The sequence below is a fragment of the Lepus europaeus genome, chromosome 10 (assembly GCF_033115175.1).
Source record: "Lepus europaeus isolate LE1 chromosome 10, mLepTim1.pri, whole genome shotgun sequence".
NCBI lineage: Eukaryota > Metazoa > Chordata > Mammalia > Lagomorpha > Leporidae > Lepus > Lepus europaeus.
The window spans coordinates 67,722,129-67,737,071 of record NC_084836.1 but is presented as its reverse complement, the minus strand read 5'-3'; the positions used below and the strand labels follow the sequence as shown (position 1 = coordinate 67,737,071).

At 56.8% G+C, this 14,943-nt stretch overlaps 1 protein-coding gene across 1 annotated transcript; it reads right to left on the bottom strand.

Moving 5' to 3' along the window:
• Window positions 1-264: 264 nt before the first annotated feature.
• On the bottom strand, window positions 265-9,487 carry LOC133768071 (keratin, type II cytoskeletal 3-like). Its single transcript, XM_062202482.1, has 10 exons — window positions 8,957-9,487; window positions 7,234-7,454; window positions 6,051-6,111; window positions 5,626-5,721; window positions 4,727-4,891; window positions 4,491-4,616; window positions 3,708-3,928; window positions 1,342-1,376; window positions 555-932; window positions 265-326 (listed from the first exon to the last, which is right to left on the bottom strand). Exons 1-10 carry the CDS (start codon window positions 9,485-9,487, stop codon window positions 265-267), a joined length of 1,896 nt encoding a protein of 631 aa, XP_062058466.1.
• Window positions 9,488-14,943: the final 5,456 nt, after the last annotated feature.

The window sequence follows — 14,943 nt, the reverse complement described above, 5'->3', positions numbered from 1 at the left end:
TGGGAACTTAGGGTCTGGAGAGATGACCATCCACATCTACCCTCTGCCCCCAAACCCATGGCATTGCCTTCCTCGGGCAGTGTTGAGATGTGCCCAGGCCAGGCTGTAGAAGCCCAGAGAGAGAGGAAGACCAGCCAGGCTGGGAACAGACGTGGGCTCAGGTGCTGCCATCCAGAGCTGGGCAGCATCATCCCAGACCACAGTTGGACCTTCCTGGCCAAGGAGGGGACTTGGGGATGGAGAGGATTGGGGGTGGGGCGGGGCTCAGATGGGAAAGCAAGGCTGTCGCATCTCGATGTGGGGCAGAGAGAAGGGCATGCTGCAGGCTGGGAAGGAAACAGGTACACATGGGGGCTTTGGCCCTGAACATCACTTGGAGCATTGCTGCCTTGACTTGGAGGCCTCAGAGAAGCGGACACGGGTACTGTCTTCACTTCTAGGCTCGTAGCCACTGCTTCCAGACCTCTGCAAGCTGCCAGAGCCCGAGCCCATCCCACTCTGGCTCTCAGAGCTGGGGCCACTCGGATAACCCCTGCTGCTGCCCCAGCCGCTGCCGCCGCTGCTGCTGCCACTGCTGACGACTCCTCTGTAGCTGCTGCTGGTGCTGTCCCCTCTGCTGGTGTCACTGCTGTCCCTATAGACGCTGCTGTCCCCTCTGCTGGTGCCACTGCTGTCCCTATAGACGCTGCTGCTGCTGTCACTTCTGCTGGTGCCACTGCTGTCCCTATAGACGCTGCTGTCCCCTCTGCTGGTGCCACTGCTGTCCCTATAGACGCTGCTGCTGCTGTCACTTCTGCTGGTGCCACTGCTGTCCCTGTAGACGCTGCTGCTGCCGCCTCTGTAGCCAACACTGCTGCTGTCACCGACCACTCTGAAACCTCCACGGCCACCGCCAAAGCCGCTGCTTATGCTGGTGACATTGTTGACCACTGCTGCGGGAGACCAGAGGCTCAATTTGAGTGAAAGACCTGGGAGGCCAGAGCCCCCCACCCCGGTCTGCGTGACAACCCTACCCTGCCAGCTGCGTGCCTTAGAGAAAGATGCTCAACTGCTCTGAGACTTCAGCTTGCAAACAGTAAGAGTGAGTCCCAAGAACAGCAACCAAAAGTGACCCCAGAAAGTTCTGGTTCTCCCACCCAGGGCGTTCTCCAAGACCATGGGGGGCCTGGCTTTGGCCCGAGAGGTTGACAGCTTGCACCAGGGGCGGGGTGTACAGCCGTGGCCCGAGGCCATGCAAGATGCTGTCCTCTGGTTTCCTTGGCTGGGTCAGACCCTCCTGCCTGAAGATCGGGCTAGCTTTTGGACAACCCAGAGAGAGAAGGAGTCCCTTGTGCTACTTACAAATGCTCACTGTGTCCCGACACTCCCCAGACATCCTGAAAAGAAAGAGGAGAGGGGACTATTTCTCTAACGAGTCGATAGCCAAGGAGCTAAGGAAGAAGGGTGTTTAAGACTCCACTGGGATGTCCCCGTTCCACATCAGAGCGCCTGTGTTCAAGTCCCAGCTCTGCTTGGGATTCCAACTCCCTGCTAATGCACACCCTGGGAGGCAGTAGTGATGGCTCCAGTACTTGAGTCTCTGCCACCCACGTGGGAGACCCAGATGGAGCTCCAGGCTCTTGGCTTCAGCCTGACCCAACCCCAGCTGTTGCAGGCATTTGGGGAGTGAGCCAGTAGATTAAATATCTCTTCCCCTACCCTTCTCTATTGGTCTCTCCCTTTCTCTGTCTGTCTCTGTCTCTCTGGCTTTATTTTATTTTATTTTATTTTATTTTATTTTATTTTATTTTTGGACAGGCAGAGTTAGAGAGAGAGCAACAGAGAGAAAGGTCTTCCTTTTTCCGTTGGTTCACCCCCCAGATGGCTGCTACAGCTGGCATGCTGCGCCAATCCTAAACCAGGAGCCAGGTGCTTCCTCCTGATCTCCCATGGGGTGCAGGGCCCAAGGACCTGGGCCATCCTCCACTGCCCTCCCGGGCCACAGCAGAGAGCTGGCCTGGAAGAGGGGCAACCAGGACAGAATCCAGCGCCCTGACCGGGACTAAAACCCGGGGTACCGGTGCCACAGGTGGAGGATTAGCCTAGTGAGCCATGGCACCGGCCCCTCTCTGGCTTTCAAATAAAATTTTTTATTTAGGGTTGGTGCTGAGGTGTAGCGGGCAAAGCTGCCACCTGCAGTGCCCACATCCCATATGAGTGCCGGTTCATGTCCTGGCTGCTCCGCTTCCAATGCAGCTCTCTGTCATGGTCTGGGAAAGCAGTAGAAGATGGCCCAAGTCCTTGGGCTCCTGCACCCACATGGGAGGCCTGGAATAAGCTCCTGGCTCCTGGCTTTGGATCATTCTAGTTCTGGCCACTGCAGCCATTTAGGGAGTGAACCAGTGGATGGAAGACCTCTCTCTCTCTCTCTCTCTCTCTCTCTCTCCCTCTCTGTAACTCTGCCCCTCAAATAAATAAATAAATCTTTTTAAAGATTCATTTAAAAAAAAAAGGGGGGGGGGGCTAAGGGTTTGGAACCCTGAGAGCTACACTCTCCCATTTGTACTACGAGAAGCCTAGCTCCTGGGACAGATGACCACATCTCTCCAGAAAAGGGGGCTGCTTTGGAGTTGAAACTTTGGGGGTCTCCACCTAGCACACTCCATATCTCCACCTCCCACTCTCTTTCCCATCATCCCAAAGATTATCTGCTCCAGGCAAACCACCAACCTCCACCTGCTCAGCCTCACCTCCCCACTCATCCCAAGCAGGCAGCCCTTTCCCTTCTCCTCCACCAGTCCTGGAGGTTTCGTTCCAATTGTCCTCTTCCAGGAAGCCTGCCCAGCGAGCCCTCAGGGTTACAAGTACGAGAGGGTAAGTTTGAAGATGCCCCACCCACACGGTCCGCCTTCCTTGCTCCTGTCCGTGAAGGGATGTCTCCCATATGGGCGCCAAAGGGAGCTGCCCACCCTGACCTCACCACACGGCTCTCAACACACTTAACGCCATCTGCACTCTGCCCCCCCCCCCCTTTCCACAAAGATGCTGAGACTCTTTTCCTCTCCTGCTTGGATTCACCTTCCTCCCTCAGATTTGGAGCTGTGTGGGGACAGAGGCTCAGCACACGGGGTGCCTAGGGCAGGAGGCCAGTGGAGACACCGCTCAATGCTCCGCCTTCCTTGAGCCCTGGACAGCCGCTCACTAAGCCTTTATCTGACACTTGGTCAGCCACCCCCCGAGACAGACAGCTTCAGCAGTAGGACATTACAGGAGTGTCGGCACTGGGCACCCCAATACGGTAGCCACTAGCCATATGGGGATATTGAAAATAATTGGATTAAATGTAAAACTCCGCTTCTCAGGTTGAAGAGCCATGCCTCAAGTGTCTGACGGTCATCGCACTGGATAGCACAGATGTAGGTCACTGCGTCATCCCAGAGAGTCCCAGAGCACAGCACTGGGCTATAACTGTCCTAGCTCCAAGGGACTTTTCCCAATGCAGTACTCACTGTAGGGACGATAGACATAGGCAATCCAACAGCCACACCCCTGAGAAATCAGACTGGGTTGAATGCTCTTGACTGACAAACCCTAGTAGGAGTTAAATCCTCAGGAGACACCTGGCCCTTTGTCTGGCGGGGGGGCACCGCCCTTACATCTTGACCCTTTGCTTCCTGGCCAAAGGACACTGTAAAATCCTGTCTGGTGGTCAGCCCCCGGCCCTGCACCTGCTCTCCTCGCCCTCCAGCAGCTTGCAGTAGGTGGCGATCTCCACGTCCAGCGCCAGCTTCACGCTCATGAGCTCCTGGTAATCCCGCAGCAGCCGGGCCAGGTCGTCCTTGGCCTGCTGCAGGGCGGCCTGCAGCTCTTGGAGCTTGGCGTTGGCGTCCTTGAGAGCCAGCTCCCCGCGCTGCTCGGCTTCCGCAATGGCCGTCTGCAGGCTGGCGTTCTGGGGCGTTCGGGGGTGGTAGGAGGTCAGTTAGCAGGGAGAACAGGAAACAGACACTCAGGGTGCCCCTGAGACATCTCCTCATCCCACCCAACACCCCCCCCCCCCGCCTTCTCCTTCCTTAGAAACCTGTGGCTGCTCCAGATACAGAGGTCAATTTTGCAAGTGGTCAATTTAGCTCGTATCTCATCAAGAAAAGGCAGACTGGCTGCTCTCCCAGGCAGGTACAGGTAGTAGTGGTTTGGCCCTTTTCTGACATTTTTTGCAAGGCCTCGCCTAAGCCTTTCAAAGCAGCCAGCACCATCCTGAGAAGAGTGTGATGAATATCCCCGCTGGGGCGGAGCCTGCCGAGAGCTAAGCACCAAAGACCAGCGCCCACAGCTGGAAGATTTGCTGAGCAAATCAGACTGGGCAACCTCTTCCCTAGGGCTCTCTCGGAGAGTCCCAGCCCCCAGGAGCAGCATCCAGGAGAACAGATGGTGCCATCCGACAAGGGACACCATAAAGGGACGGAGCTTGGGGCAGAGCAGCACAGCCGGCGCTTCCACTCCTGCAGACGCACCTGCTTCTTCACGCTCTCGATCTCCGCCCGCAGCCTCTGGATCACCCGGCTGAGCTCCGCGATCTCGCTCTTGGTGCTCCTCAGGTCGTCACCGTGCCTGTCAGCCGTGGTCTGCAGCTCCCCGAGCTGGCAAGGGAGAAACCAGCCTACAGGGCTTTGCAAAGCGGGTGTGGCAGCCTGAGAAAGGCCATTGGGTCCCAGCGCTGCAGTTGGAGGGGCGAGGGGAGGGCTCCCACCTTGGTCTGGTACCAGGCCTCGGCCTCAGAGCGGCTCCTCTGGGCGATGTCCTCGTACTGCACCTTCACCTCGGCGATGATGCTGTCCAGGTCCAGGTGCCGGTTGTTGTCCATGGACAGCACCACGGACGTGTCGGAGACGTGGGTCTGCATCTGGGACAGCTCCTGCGGGGAACATGGACGTGACTCTCACCATCCCCTGACCCCAGGGGATGCTGGGACTCTTCTACCAGCAGAGAACACCCAAAGATGGGGCTGAGTGAGGCAGTTACAATAAGCTTGCAGTGCCAGTGTTGCAGCATAACAAATAAAGCCGCCACCTGCAGTGCCGGCATTCCCTATAAGAGCCGGTTCAAGTCCCAGCTGCTCCACTTCCAGTCCAGCTCCTTGCTGATGGCCTGGGAAAGCAGTAGAGGATGGCCCAAGTCCTTGGGCCCCTGCACCCGCATGGGAGTCCCAGAAGAAGCTCCTGGCTCCTGGCTTCGGCTCAGCTCAGCTCCGGCTGTTGCAGCCAACTGGGGAGTGAACCAGTGGATGGAAGACCCCTCTCTCTCTCTCTCTCTCTCTGTGTGTGTGTGTAACTCTGCCTTTCAAATAAACAAATAAATCTTTAAAAAAATAAAATAAAAAGGACATCAGCAAACAAAATCACAATGTCAGCCTGAAATGCCGCTGGAGCAGGAACCAGAGGGATGGCAGGCGCCTGGCTGTGGGCCAGGTCCCCGCAGGCTGCGAAAGCTGAGTCAACATTTGCTGGCAGGGGAAGAGCCAGGTTCTGAGCCTGGTCCCCGGCTCTCAGAGTCTGGCAGCTTGATTGCACCCTAAAGTGAATGGAGGAAGCAAGGCTGGGGAAGAAGCAGGCAGGGAAGCCGGGAGGCGGCGGGGGACCAGGGCGTTACCATCTCAAAGATGGTCCTCAGGAAGTTGATCTCGTCCATGAGGCCATCCGCCTTGGCCTGCAGCTCCACCTTGCTCGTGTAAGCCGCATCCACGTCCTGCAGGGGCCAGGCAGAAGCCGCAGAGTCACCCTTGGCTCCTCTCCCCCTTTCCCAGCCCTCAGCGCTCCTCTTCCTCCCTCCCTCCCCAGCCCTCCTTCTGATGGGGACCTCTCCCCTTCCCTTCCATGAGAAAAAAAAATAATCTAGATAGTTCTGTTCTTTCCACTGTTTCGACCAATCCAACCGCAGTGCTTTAGCAAAATGCAAACCGCATTAGCCAGGCGCAGAGTAGCTGTCTAATTGATACCCATGTGACTCTGGGTCTCTCCCTCTCTCTCCCTCTCTCTCTCTCTCCCCACAAAGGGAGCCCCGATCCGCTCACCCACCTTCTTGAGCCCCATGAACTCATTCTCTGCTGCGGCACGTTTGTTGATCTCGTCCTCGTACCTGGGACACAGAGGGACAGGTGTAGGGACAAGGACAGTGTGGGAGGGAAAGAACAGCGCGAGGCCCCCAAGCGAAGGTGCAGCGTCTCCTACCCAGAGACGGGACAAGCCGCCTGGGCGTGTGACAGGTGCTGCTCCAAGAAGCCTGGGCCCAGGAGGGCTTCAGACTCAGCCTAACGCTCCATAGGGGCCAGCTGGAAATTCCTGATGCATCCCTAAAAGGGGCCTGCACTGTCATCTTTTGCCTTGAGCTCTGAAAATTACGGAGCCTACTGCACCCAGAGACTTCTCCAAGCTTGGGGTGCTGCCTCCCCTCTTCCCTCTGGGCTCAGGGATGCTGGCAGTTGGGGTGAGGGGAGACATCGAGGAGCCCAACTCCTCACCTCCGGAGTCTCGGATCCACTTCACAAAGCACAAGGCACACACATTGCGGCTACTCCCACCCCAAGAGACACCTGCTCTTATCAGATTTCCCTAATTACTGGCAGGAATTTGGAATAAAAATGGACCACAGCAAGGCTGTGGAATTCCCGGTCCTGTGAGGGACTAAGCTCTCCTACCAAGACTTTGGATTTCAAAGAAAATTGAAGAATGGACAATTTCAGAGCAGAGGTTTCCAATCTATGTGAGCCTCCGTTGCCACTGGACTCCCAAAGCTGAGCATGGAGCCGGCCCAAGTGGGTGCCCACTGGGCCCAGGCAGCTGAATTGGAATGGGGCCTTCCGGGAGCAGGTACACCCCTCCCTGTGGTCCTGAGCCCTGGGGGTACCTGGGAATCCCTCCCACCAGAGGCCATGATGGACAGCTGGGAACATTCAGGAGGAGTGGGCTGAAGATGTGGAGAAGTGGATTGGAGGGGACACATCGAGAGAGCCTGGAGCACTGCCCCCGGGGCTGGGGAACACTGAGATCCCTGGGACCTGCTCACACCCCAGAACACAAAATACCCAGACAGAGGAGCGCCAGTCCCACCTCTGAGCCCTTCTGCTTGGTCTTGCTTCACTCACTAAATCCCCCAAGAGCACCTGCAGCCCTCAGGAGCAGCGGAAATCCCAGATGAGAGCCACGTCCCCACCACGAATGCTACAAAAGGGGCGACTCCCCACCCCGGGGAGGCCCTCACTTCTTCTTGAAGTCCTCCAGCAGGCCCTGCACACTCCTCAGCTCTGAGTCCAGGCCGCCCTTCTCCCCGACAAGAGAATCCAGCTGCTTGCGCAGGAAGCTGACATAGGATTCAAAGAGGGGCTTGAGGTTGGCAGGCTCCGCGCCGGAGCCCGGGGTCTGTCGCTGCAGCAGCTCCCACTTGGTCTCCAGAACCTTGTTCTGCTGCTCCAGGAAGCGCACCTGAGCCAGAAGAGGAAGAAAAGGGGTCGGACGCCTGGTGGGGCAGGTGGTGCCACCCCTCCTGAAGGTGGATGCACAGAGAAGGAGCCCCGCTCTCCAGTCTCCATCTCTGGGTGTTGTAACTTGGGGAGGATGGGGATTCAGCAAAGGGAGAGCAGGGCCAGCCTTGTGGTGCAGTGGGTCAAGCTGCCACTGCAACGCTGGCATCTCCTATCAGAGCCCCGGTTCCAGTCCCAGCTGCTCTGCTTCCAATCTAGCTCCCTGAAAATGCACCTGGGAAGGCAGCAGAGGTTGGAGCTCCTGGCTCCTGGCTTCAGCCATTTGGGGAGTGAACCAGCAGATGGAAGCTCTCGCTCTCTCTCTCTCTCTCTCTCTTTCTCTCTTTCTCTCCCACTTCTCTCTCTGCTTTTCAAATAAATAAATCTTTGAAAAATACAAAAGGAAGAGCTGGGCTTTGTTGGGTGCTTATGCTGCACCTGCCATGTTCAAGTGCTACATCTCGTGTAATCCGTGTGACCACCCGGAACGGCAATGTGATGTCCCCATTTTGCAGATAGGAAAACTGAGCCTCAGAGAGCTTGAGTCACCCAAAGTGACATCCCTGCTAAATCACAAAGCTAAGAGTCGAACCCAGGGCTGCCCTGGGTGTGCTGTCATCCTTCAGAATACAGAGAAAGGGACAAAGAATACCCATCAGCTTGTTCACCGGCCCCCAAATGCCTGCAATAGCCAGGGCTGCACTGGGGTTCAAGCCAGGCTCCAGGAACACGATCCGAGTCTCCCACATGGTGACAGGAACCCAGTCTCTCGAGCCATCACCGCTGCCTCCCAGGGTGTGCTTTGGCAGGAAGCTGGGGCTGGGAGTGGAGCCTGGACTCAGCCCAGGCCCTGCAGCACGAGACACAGACGTCTGAACCACGTGGCTGCATGCCCGCTCCCTTACCGTTCTTCAGCTGTGAGCTTGATCCACTTCCAGGGAGGCGGGGAAGAGTCAGCAAGGACTCCCCCTCCTCACATCTCTCCCCCTTGAAGATCTCCGTGGGATGCGCTGCTTGCAGCCGCCCGGGCTTCCCTTCAAATACCGGGCTCAGCCCCTCAGCCCCAGGTGTCCCTCTCCACCCAGCCAGGCCCCTTTGGAGGCTCTGGCGCCACCGACACCCGGCCCTACAGGCAGCTCCAGCACACACAACACCACAGGCACCACCACACGCTGGCTCAGAGCACAGAGCCTCGTGCCCATTCTCCCACAAGCTGCCAGTGTGCTTGAGTCCCTACCCCACTGGCCCTTGTCTCGCCTCTAGAAGGAAATTAGGACCAGGAATCTTCCCGCCATCTCACAGCTGGAAAAACAGAGCCCAAAGAACAAGAGAGGCGTGATCCTGTCCTGCAGGGACCAAGAGCCAGGCACCCTGCCTCCGAGCTTGGCAGGTTCCACCGGCGTCCTCCTGCACCAACCGCTGGCAGCCCAAACCCTGCCCAGCTCCCCTGTGCTCCGCCCTCACCTTGTCGATGAAGGAGGCGAACTTGTTGTTGAGGGTCTTGATCTGCTCCCGCTCCTGGGCCCTCACTTGCCCAATCTGGGGGTCGATCTCCACATTGAGGGGCTGCAGCAGGCTTTGATTGACAGTCACTTCCTGGATGCCTCCAGGGAAGCCACCAGGGCCACCAAAGCCACCAGGGCCACCAATGGCACCAGCTGCCCCAAATGCACCTGCTCCCCCAAATGCACCTGCTCCTCCAAAGCCACTGCCACAGATGCTTCGTCCTCCTCCAAAGCCACCAGCCCGGGAGCCACCAGCTGCCACACTCATGGAGATGCTCTTGTGGCCCCCCAGGTTGTAGAGGCTGTTGCTGCCGAAGCCACCTGCTCTACCCCGGAACCCACAGGCCCCTCCGCCAGCTGCCGCTGAGCGGGCCACGCAGCTCATCCTGCTGCTGCTGCCGCCGCCGCTGCTGCCAGAGACCACGGCAGAGCGGCCAGAGAAGCCGAGGCTCCTGCCGCTGATGGACTTCTTGCAGACTTGACTGGCCATGGCTGGGGAGCTCAGAGATGAGCTATGATCCCTTAGCAGGAGCTGAGCTGGGCAAAGGCAGAGGTGGGGATGCCAGAGGTCACCGGCCTTTATATTCCAGGAGTCTGGCTTGGCACACGATAGGCAGGCAATTAGCTGGGTGTCACCCTGGGTTGGGTTCGCCTCGCAGGCGCTAAGTTACTTCTTGGTTCCCAACACGCCTCAGAGCTAATCCTCTTGGCCAAAATGGTTTTTGCTTTCTTAACTTAATCACCCAAACTTGCCTCTCTTGACAAAAGATGGCGCTCTGCCCCCTCCCTCCGCATGGCTTCCCTAAGAGTCTCAGGGAACCGAGGTGGACCCCCGGAGGCTCCAGACACCAGGGTCACAGACCTTCGAGCTCCATTGGCCCCCGGCAGGTGGGCTGGGGCAGCACCAGACCTATCTCCCCCAGTGTGGGGCAGGGTCCTCTGATCACTTGCACCTGACTCCTCAGAGAGGCCCCAGCTTGGGGGCAGGGATGAGAGGCTCCACGGGCTCACTCAGCCCACACCCAGCCAGCCCAAAGCCTCCACCTCTGTGGGCCTGGCTCCTGGGCTGAGAAATAGTGCCGGCACCTACCACCCTTGGCCTGGATGCAGAAGCAGGAGGGGCAGAATGAGGGTGAGCCCCCAGCTGGCTGGCAGAGTCAGCAGGAGGACCCCACTCCTCTCAGGATAAGACTGTGCTGTGCTCAGACCCCTGCTGGCTCCCGCGACCTGGCCCTGCCCTGCCCTGCCCTGCCCCCTGCCCGTGTCAGCGCCACGCTCCATGCTTCTGTTACAGCCCTGCCCTAGCGTGTTCTTCCCTCTTGCCTTCTCAGGACCCTTCAGAAAGGGCAAGAGCCCCTCCCCCACCCCCACCCTGGATGTCTAGCTCTGCCCAGACACGTTCCGCACTGAGGAGCAGAATCTGAGAACAGAAATATCCAGACCCGACCCCGACCCCAGTCCTATGAAGGAAAACCTTCAGGGGAAGGGTTTGAGGGGCTGTGTGTTAGCAAAGCCCTCCAGGCAGTCCTTGGGATTCAGGGAGTGTGGGAAGTGTAGACCGTGAGCGCTCCATCCGGGCCAGCAGGCCAGGGGGGTGAGGGAAGGACCCTTGGCGGCCGATGAGTTACTGCTCTAACCTCTAAGCACTCACCGTCTCTAGCCCCACACCAGCCCGCCTCACGCTTGGGAGAGCAGACGCCCAGGCTGTGGGCTGCATACGAGATTCACTCGGTACAACAGGCGCAGGAAGGACAACTGTTCCACTCAGCAGGAAGTAGGTGGTTGGTCTATCTCCGGAACTCCACGCTCACTGGCAGTGAGTTTCTCTCTCTCTCTCTCTCTCTCTCTCTCTCTCTCTCTCTCTCTCCCTCTCCCCCTCTCTGATGGCTCTAGACAAGCAGACAACAGCTCTAGAAAGCTATGAAGTCCCTTGAGGTGAGCGATTGCAAGGGCTCTGCTGTACATTTTCAACCTTCTGCTCTGCGGCTGGCCTCGAGCCAGTGCACCTGCTTGGGTCCCAGCCCCACCACCACTCACTCACTGGCTCTCTGACCTTGCGAAAGCGACCGCACTTCGGCGTGTCTGACTTTAGCCGCTTTATCCAATGGGGCTAATCACAGTAGATACTTCATCGGGTTGTCATGAGCATCAGATAATAAATAAATATAGAACACTTTGTACAGTGCTTGACACACTGTAAGCACTCTATGTGCAGCTAAGCGAGGACTGTTTGGGGGCAGGGGAGAATGTCTTGTGTGCTGGTCCCTAACCATTCTCAAATGACTTTGTACCCCGAGGAAACTCCCCAGGTAATGGGTAGGAAAGGAAGCTGGGGGAGAAGGAGAAGAAAGAGCAGGGAGAGGAGGAGGAAGGGGGGGGGTGAGAAAGCCAAGTAGGGGTGGTAGGGAGCGAGACCCACCCTAGGATGGAGTTGGAGGGGATGACCTTGGGCCACGATTTAACATCTCATCTGTCTGTTGGATTGGCAGTGAACTTTGGAGGATGTATTGTCAGTAAATGTCTCTTTTTTTTAAGATTTATTGATTAATTTAAAAGGCAGAGTTACAGAGAGAAAGAGAGAGAGAGACACCTTCCATCTGTTGGTTCATTCCTCAAATGGCTGCAACAGTTGGGGCTGGGCCAGGCTGAAGCCAGGAGCCAGGAGCTTCTTCCGGGTCTCCTACATGGGTACAGGGGCCCAAGCACTTGGGCCATCCTGCACGGCTTTCCCAGGCGCATTAGCAGGGGGCTGGATTGGAAATGGAGCAGCCGGGACTCAAACCATCACCCGTATGGGATACAGGCACTGCAGATGATGGCTTAACCTACTACACCACAGCGCTGACCCCAGTAGCTGTCTTATTAAAACTGCAAAGCACCACACAAGAGCCAGGTAGCTGTGGAATTCTGAAGACCTGTGTTCAAATCCCACCCCATGTGATGACCCTAGAGAAGATACCCAGCTTTTCTCTCTCTCCTTATTCGTAAAAGGAGGCATCCAACCCGCTTGCTGACACAGATGTTTACGTGTTTAAATCAACATTATCGTCACAAAGGGGTGTCAGCCCCAGGGTCTTCTTCTTCTTCGACATTTGCTGCACTCATCAAGCTGACTCCAGGCCCTCCCTGTGGGCCCCGGGCTGTGTTCTTTGGAATGCCTTTAAAGAAAAGATCCAATGTCCTCCCTGGGAAGACAGTTGAGCCAGATGCACCTGCAGCCCAGGTGAGAGCCCAAAGCAAGCCAGGGCAGCCGCTGGTGTCTGATTGCCCCCGCTCTGGGCTGTGCCAGGACAGCAAAGGGGCCGCCCCCTAAACACGGCTCCTCTCTGCCACCCAGAGCTGGATGGTGAAAGGTGATGGTCACAGCCTCACACGCTGGACGGGGCTCCCCTGCTCCGTCACCAGAGCCTGCGCGCACATCAGCTTGCTTGTGGGGTTTGCTTTCTCAGCAGTTGAGTGAAGCGGCTGGAAACACCCAAGGAAGAGCCCTCCTCGGAGCATCTCCCTCAGCCTCTTGGGGTCTTGCCGAAGAGCACCGGCTGCCAGCTGTCTGGGCTCTAATCCCCCGCTGGGGGCTGAGCGCTCCAAGCGCACACTTCCCCGCCCATAGGCAGGGGCACCTGTCGCCAGATGGAATCGCTTCCTCTAACCAAGTTGCCCTCTGCCAGTCAGCTGCAGCCAGAGGGATTAGGGGCTGCTCGAGGATAATTGTGGGTGCAGCAGTGAATCATGACCTCCGGGTCAAAGGGAGCTGCTTCCCTCTCCCGGGGAATCTGCTGCGTCTCTGAGGTGACAGCCCCTCCCTCCTGAGACCTGCAGGCTCACGGCCCCCACTTTGAAATCACCGCTGATTTGTTCTCAAAAACCGACATCTAGCCACAACTAGATCTTCCCGTGACTGAGTCTCAACTGTTAGCAATCACCGTGCATGCCAGTCCTGCCCTCATTGCTACCCTCTGCTCGTCACTCTGGCTCTCTGCTAATGCGCACCCGGGAGGCAGGGCTTGGGTCCCTGCCACCCACATGGGAGGGGTAGAGGGAGTCTGGGGCCCCCGGCCTCGGCTATTGTGGGCATTTGAGGAGAGAAACAGCAAATGGGAGTGCTCGCTCTCTCTCGCTCTCTCTCTCTCAAAATAAAATGAAAATAAGTAAATAAACAGACAGCTCTCAGGACACCTGTATTCCATATTGTAGTGCCTGGGTTCAAGTGTTGGGTCAGTTCCCAATTCCAGCTTCCTGTGAAAGCAGACTTTGGGAGGCAACAGGCGATAGTTCAAATATTTGAGTCCCTGACATCCATGTGGAGGACCTGGATTGAGTTCCTAGCTCCTGGTTTCAGCCTGGCTCAGCCCACGTGTTGGAAGAGTAAACCAGCAGAAGGGAGATTCTCTCTCTCTCTCTCTCTCTCTCTCTCTCCTTAAAATAAATTAAATAAGTAACTCTCTAGAAAAATCTTTATCTGGCATTTGGATCTGTCTCCAGGCTAGTCTAAGGACAGAATCCTATCCCTTAAGAGAGTCTTGGTTAAATGGTTCTAAGTCAAGTACTTATGGAGGACGAAAATTCCACAGCTCTTCCTCAGGACTTTTTTTAAAGATTTATTTATTTATTTATTTATTTGAGAGGTAGAGTTAGAGAGAGAGAGAGTGAGAATCTTCTATCCACTGGTTCACTCCCCAATTGGCTGCAATGGCCAGAGCTGCGCCAATCCAAAGCCAGGAACCAGGAGCTTCCTCTGGGACTCCCACGCAGGTGCAGGGGCTCAAGCACTTGGGCCATCTTTTGCTGCTTTTCCAGGCCATAGCAGAGAGCTGGATTGGAAGTGGAGCAGCAGGGCTCAAACCGGCGCCCATATGGGATGCCCGCACTGCAGGCAGAGGCTTATCCTACTATCATTGTCATCACAGCACCAGCCCCTCTTTCTTGGGATTTTAACAAATGTCAGTATCATATTAAAAGCCCCACAAAGCCCCATAGAAATCATTTTACTTTTATTTAATCAAACCTCCCCAAACACACTTAGCAATAACATCTTTCCATCTGAAGCCCCATTCACACATTAGTGGGGACACATTCATGCCGGCCTGGACAAGAGGGGGCAGGCAGACCACCACAGTGAGGTCCAGGGTGCTGTCCCATGCCCGGAGAGGAGGCATCTGCTCTAAGCAGGAATGCAGGAAGCTGGGAGCAGACCAAGGGCTGGCCTTGAGGAGGCAGAAAGATGGGCACTAGGACACCAGCAAACGGGCAGGAGCCCTGAGGACTGTCCATACTGTCCGCACACGTCTCCCACCAGCCGCGGCTCTTGCTGGGCCTTTCTGGATGCCAGCCATTCCTCACTGGCATACTGGATTTTTCTGGAACTCCAGCAACAGCCTCTCCTCCCTTGCAGTTGGAAGGAACGGAAAGCAGGAAGGCGCTGGAGTTAGACGGGGCTGCATTCAAGTTCAAGTTCATGTTCAAGCCCCACTCTCCAGCTGCGCAGCATTGGGGTGTATTGCTTCACCGTTGGGACCTCAGGTTTTCTGTGCTGCAAATGGGAGCTGGCACGGTCTCCTCGTGGGGCTGCAGCGGGTACCATGGGCGGTAATGGTCATGGTAAGGCCCAGGGTGGGTGCCAAGCACGTGGCAGCTCTTGTGATGCCAATGTCGGTGCAGGAAGCCCTCCTAAAAGGTGTTAGTTTGGAGGCTGAAGAAGGAGGAGGAGCCTGGTTGCAGGGCTGATGTCACCTTGAGATCTGTGACCATTTGTGCAAAAAGTTGCAAGGTGCCGGAACACCTGCATTGGGAGTTGGCACAGAAACCCCCGCACCTGCCTGGCCCAGCCAGTGTTTCCCACCGCAGCGCTCAGCAGCTTCAAAAGCAGGCAGTCGGCAAATGTTCATTCAAACCCTCCCTCCTATCTCCCATCTGTGAGGAGAATCTGGAGACCGCCGGCACACAGGG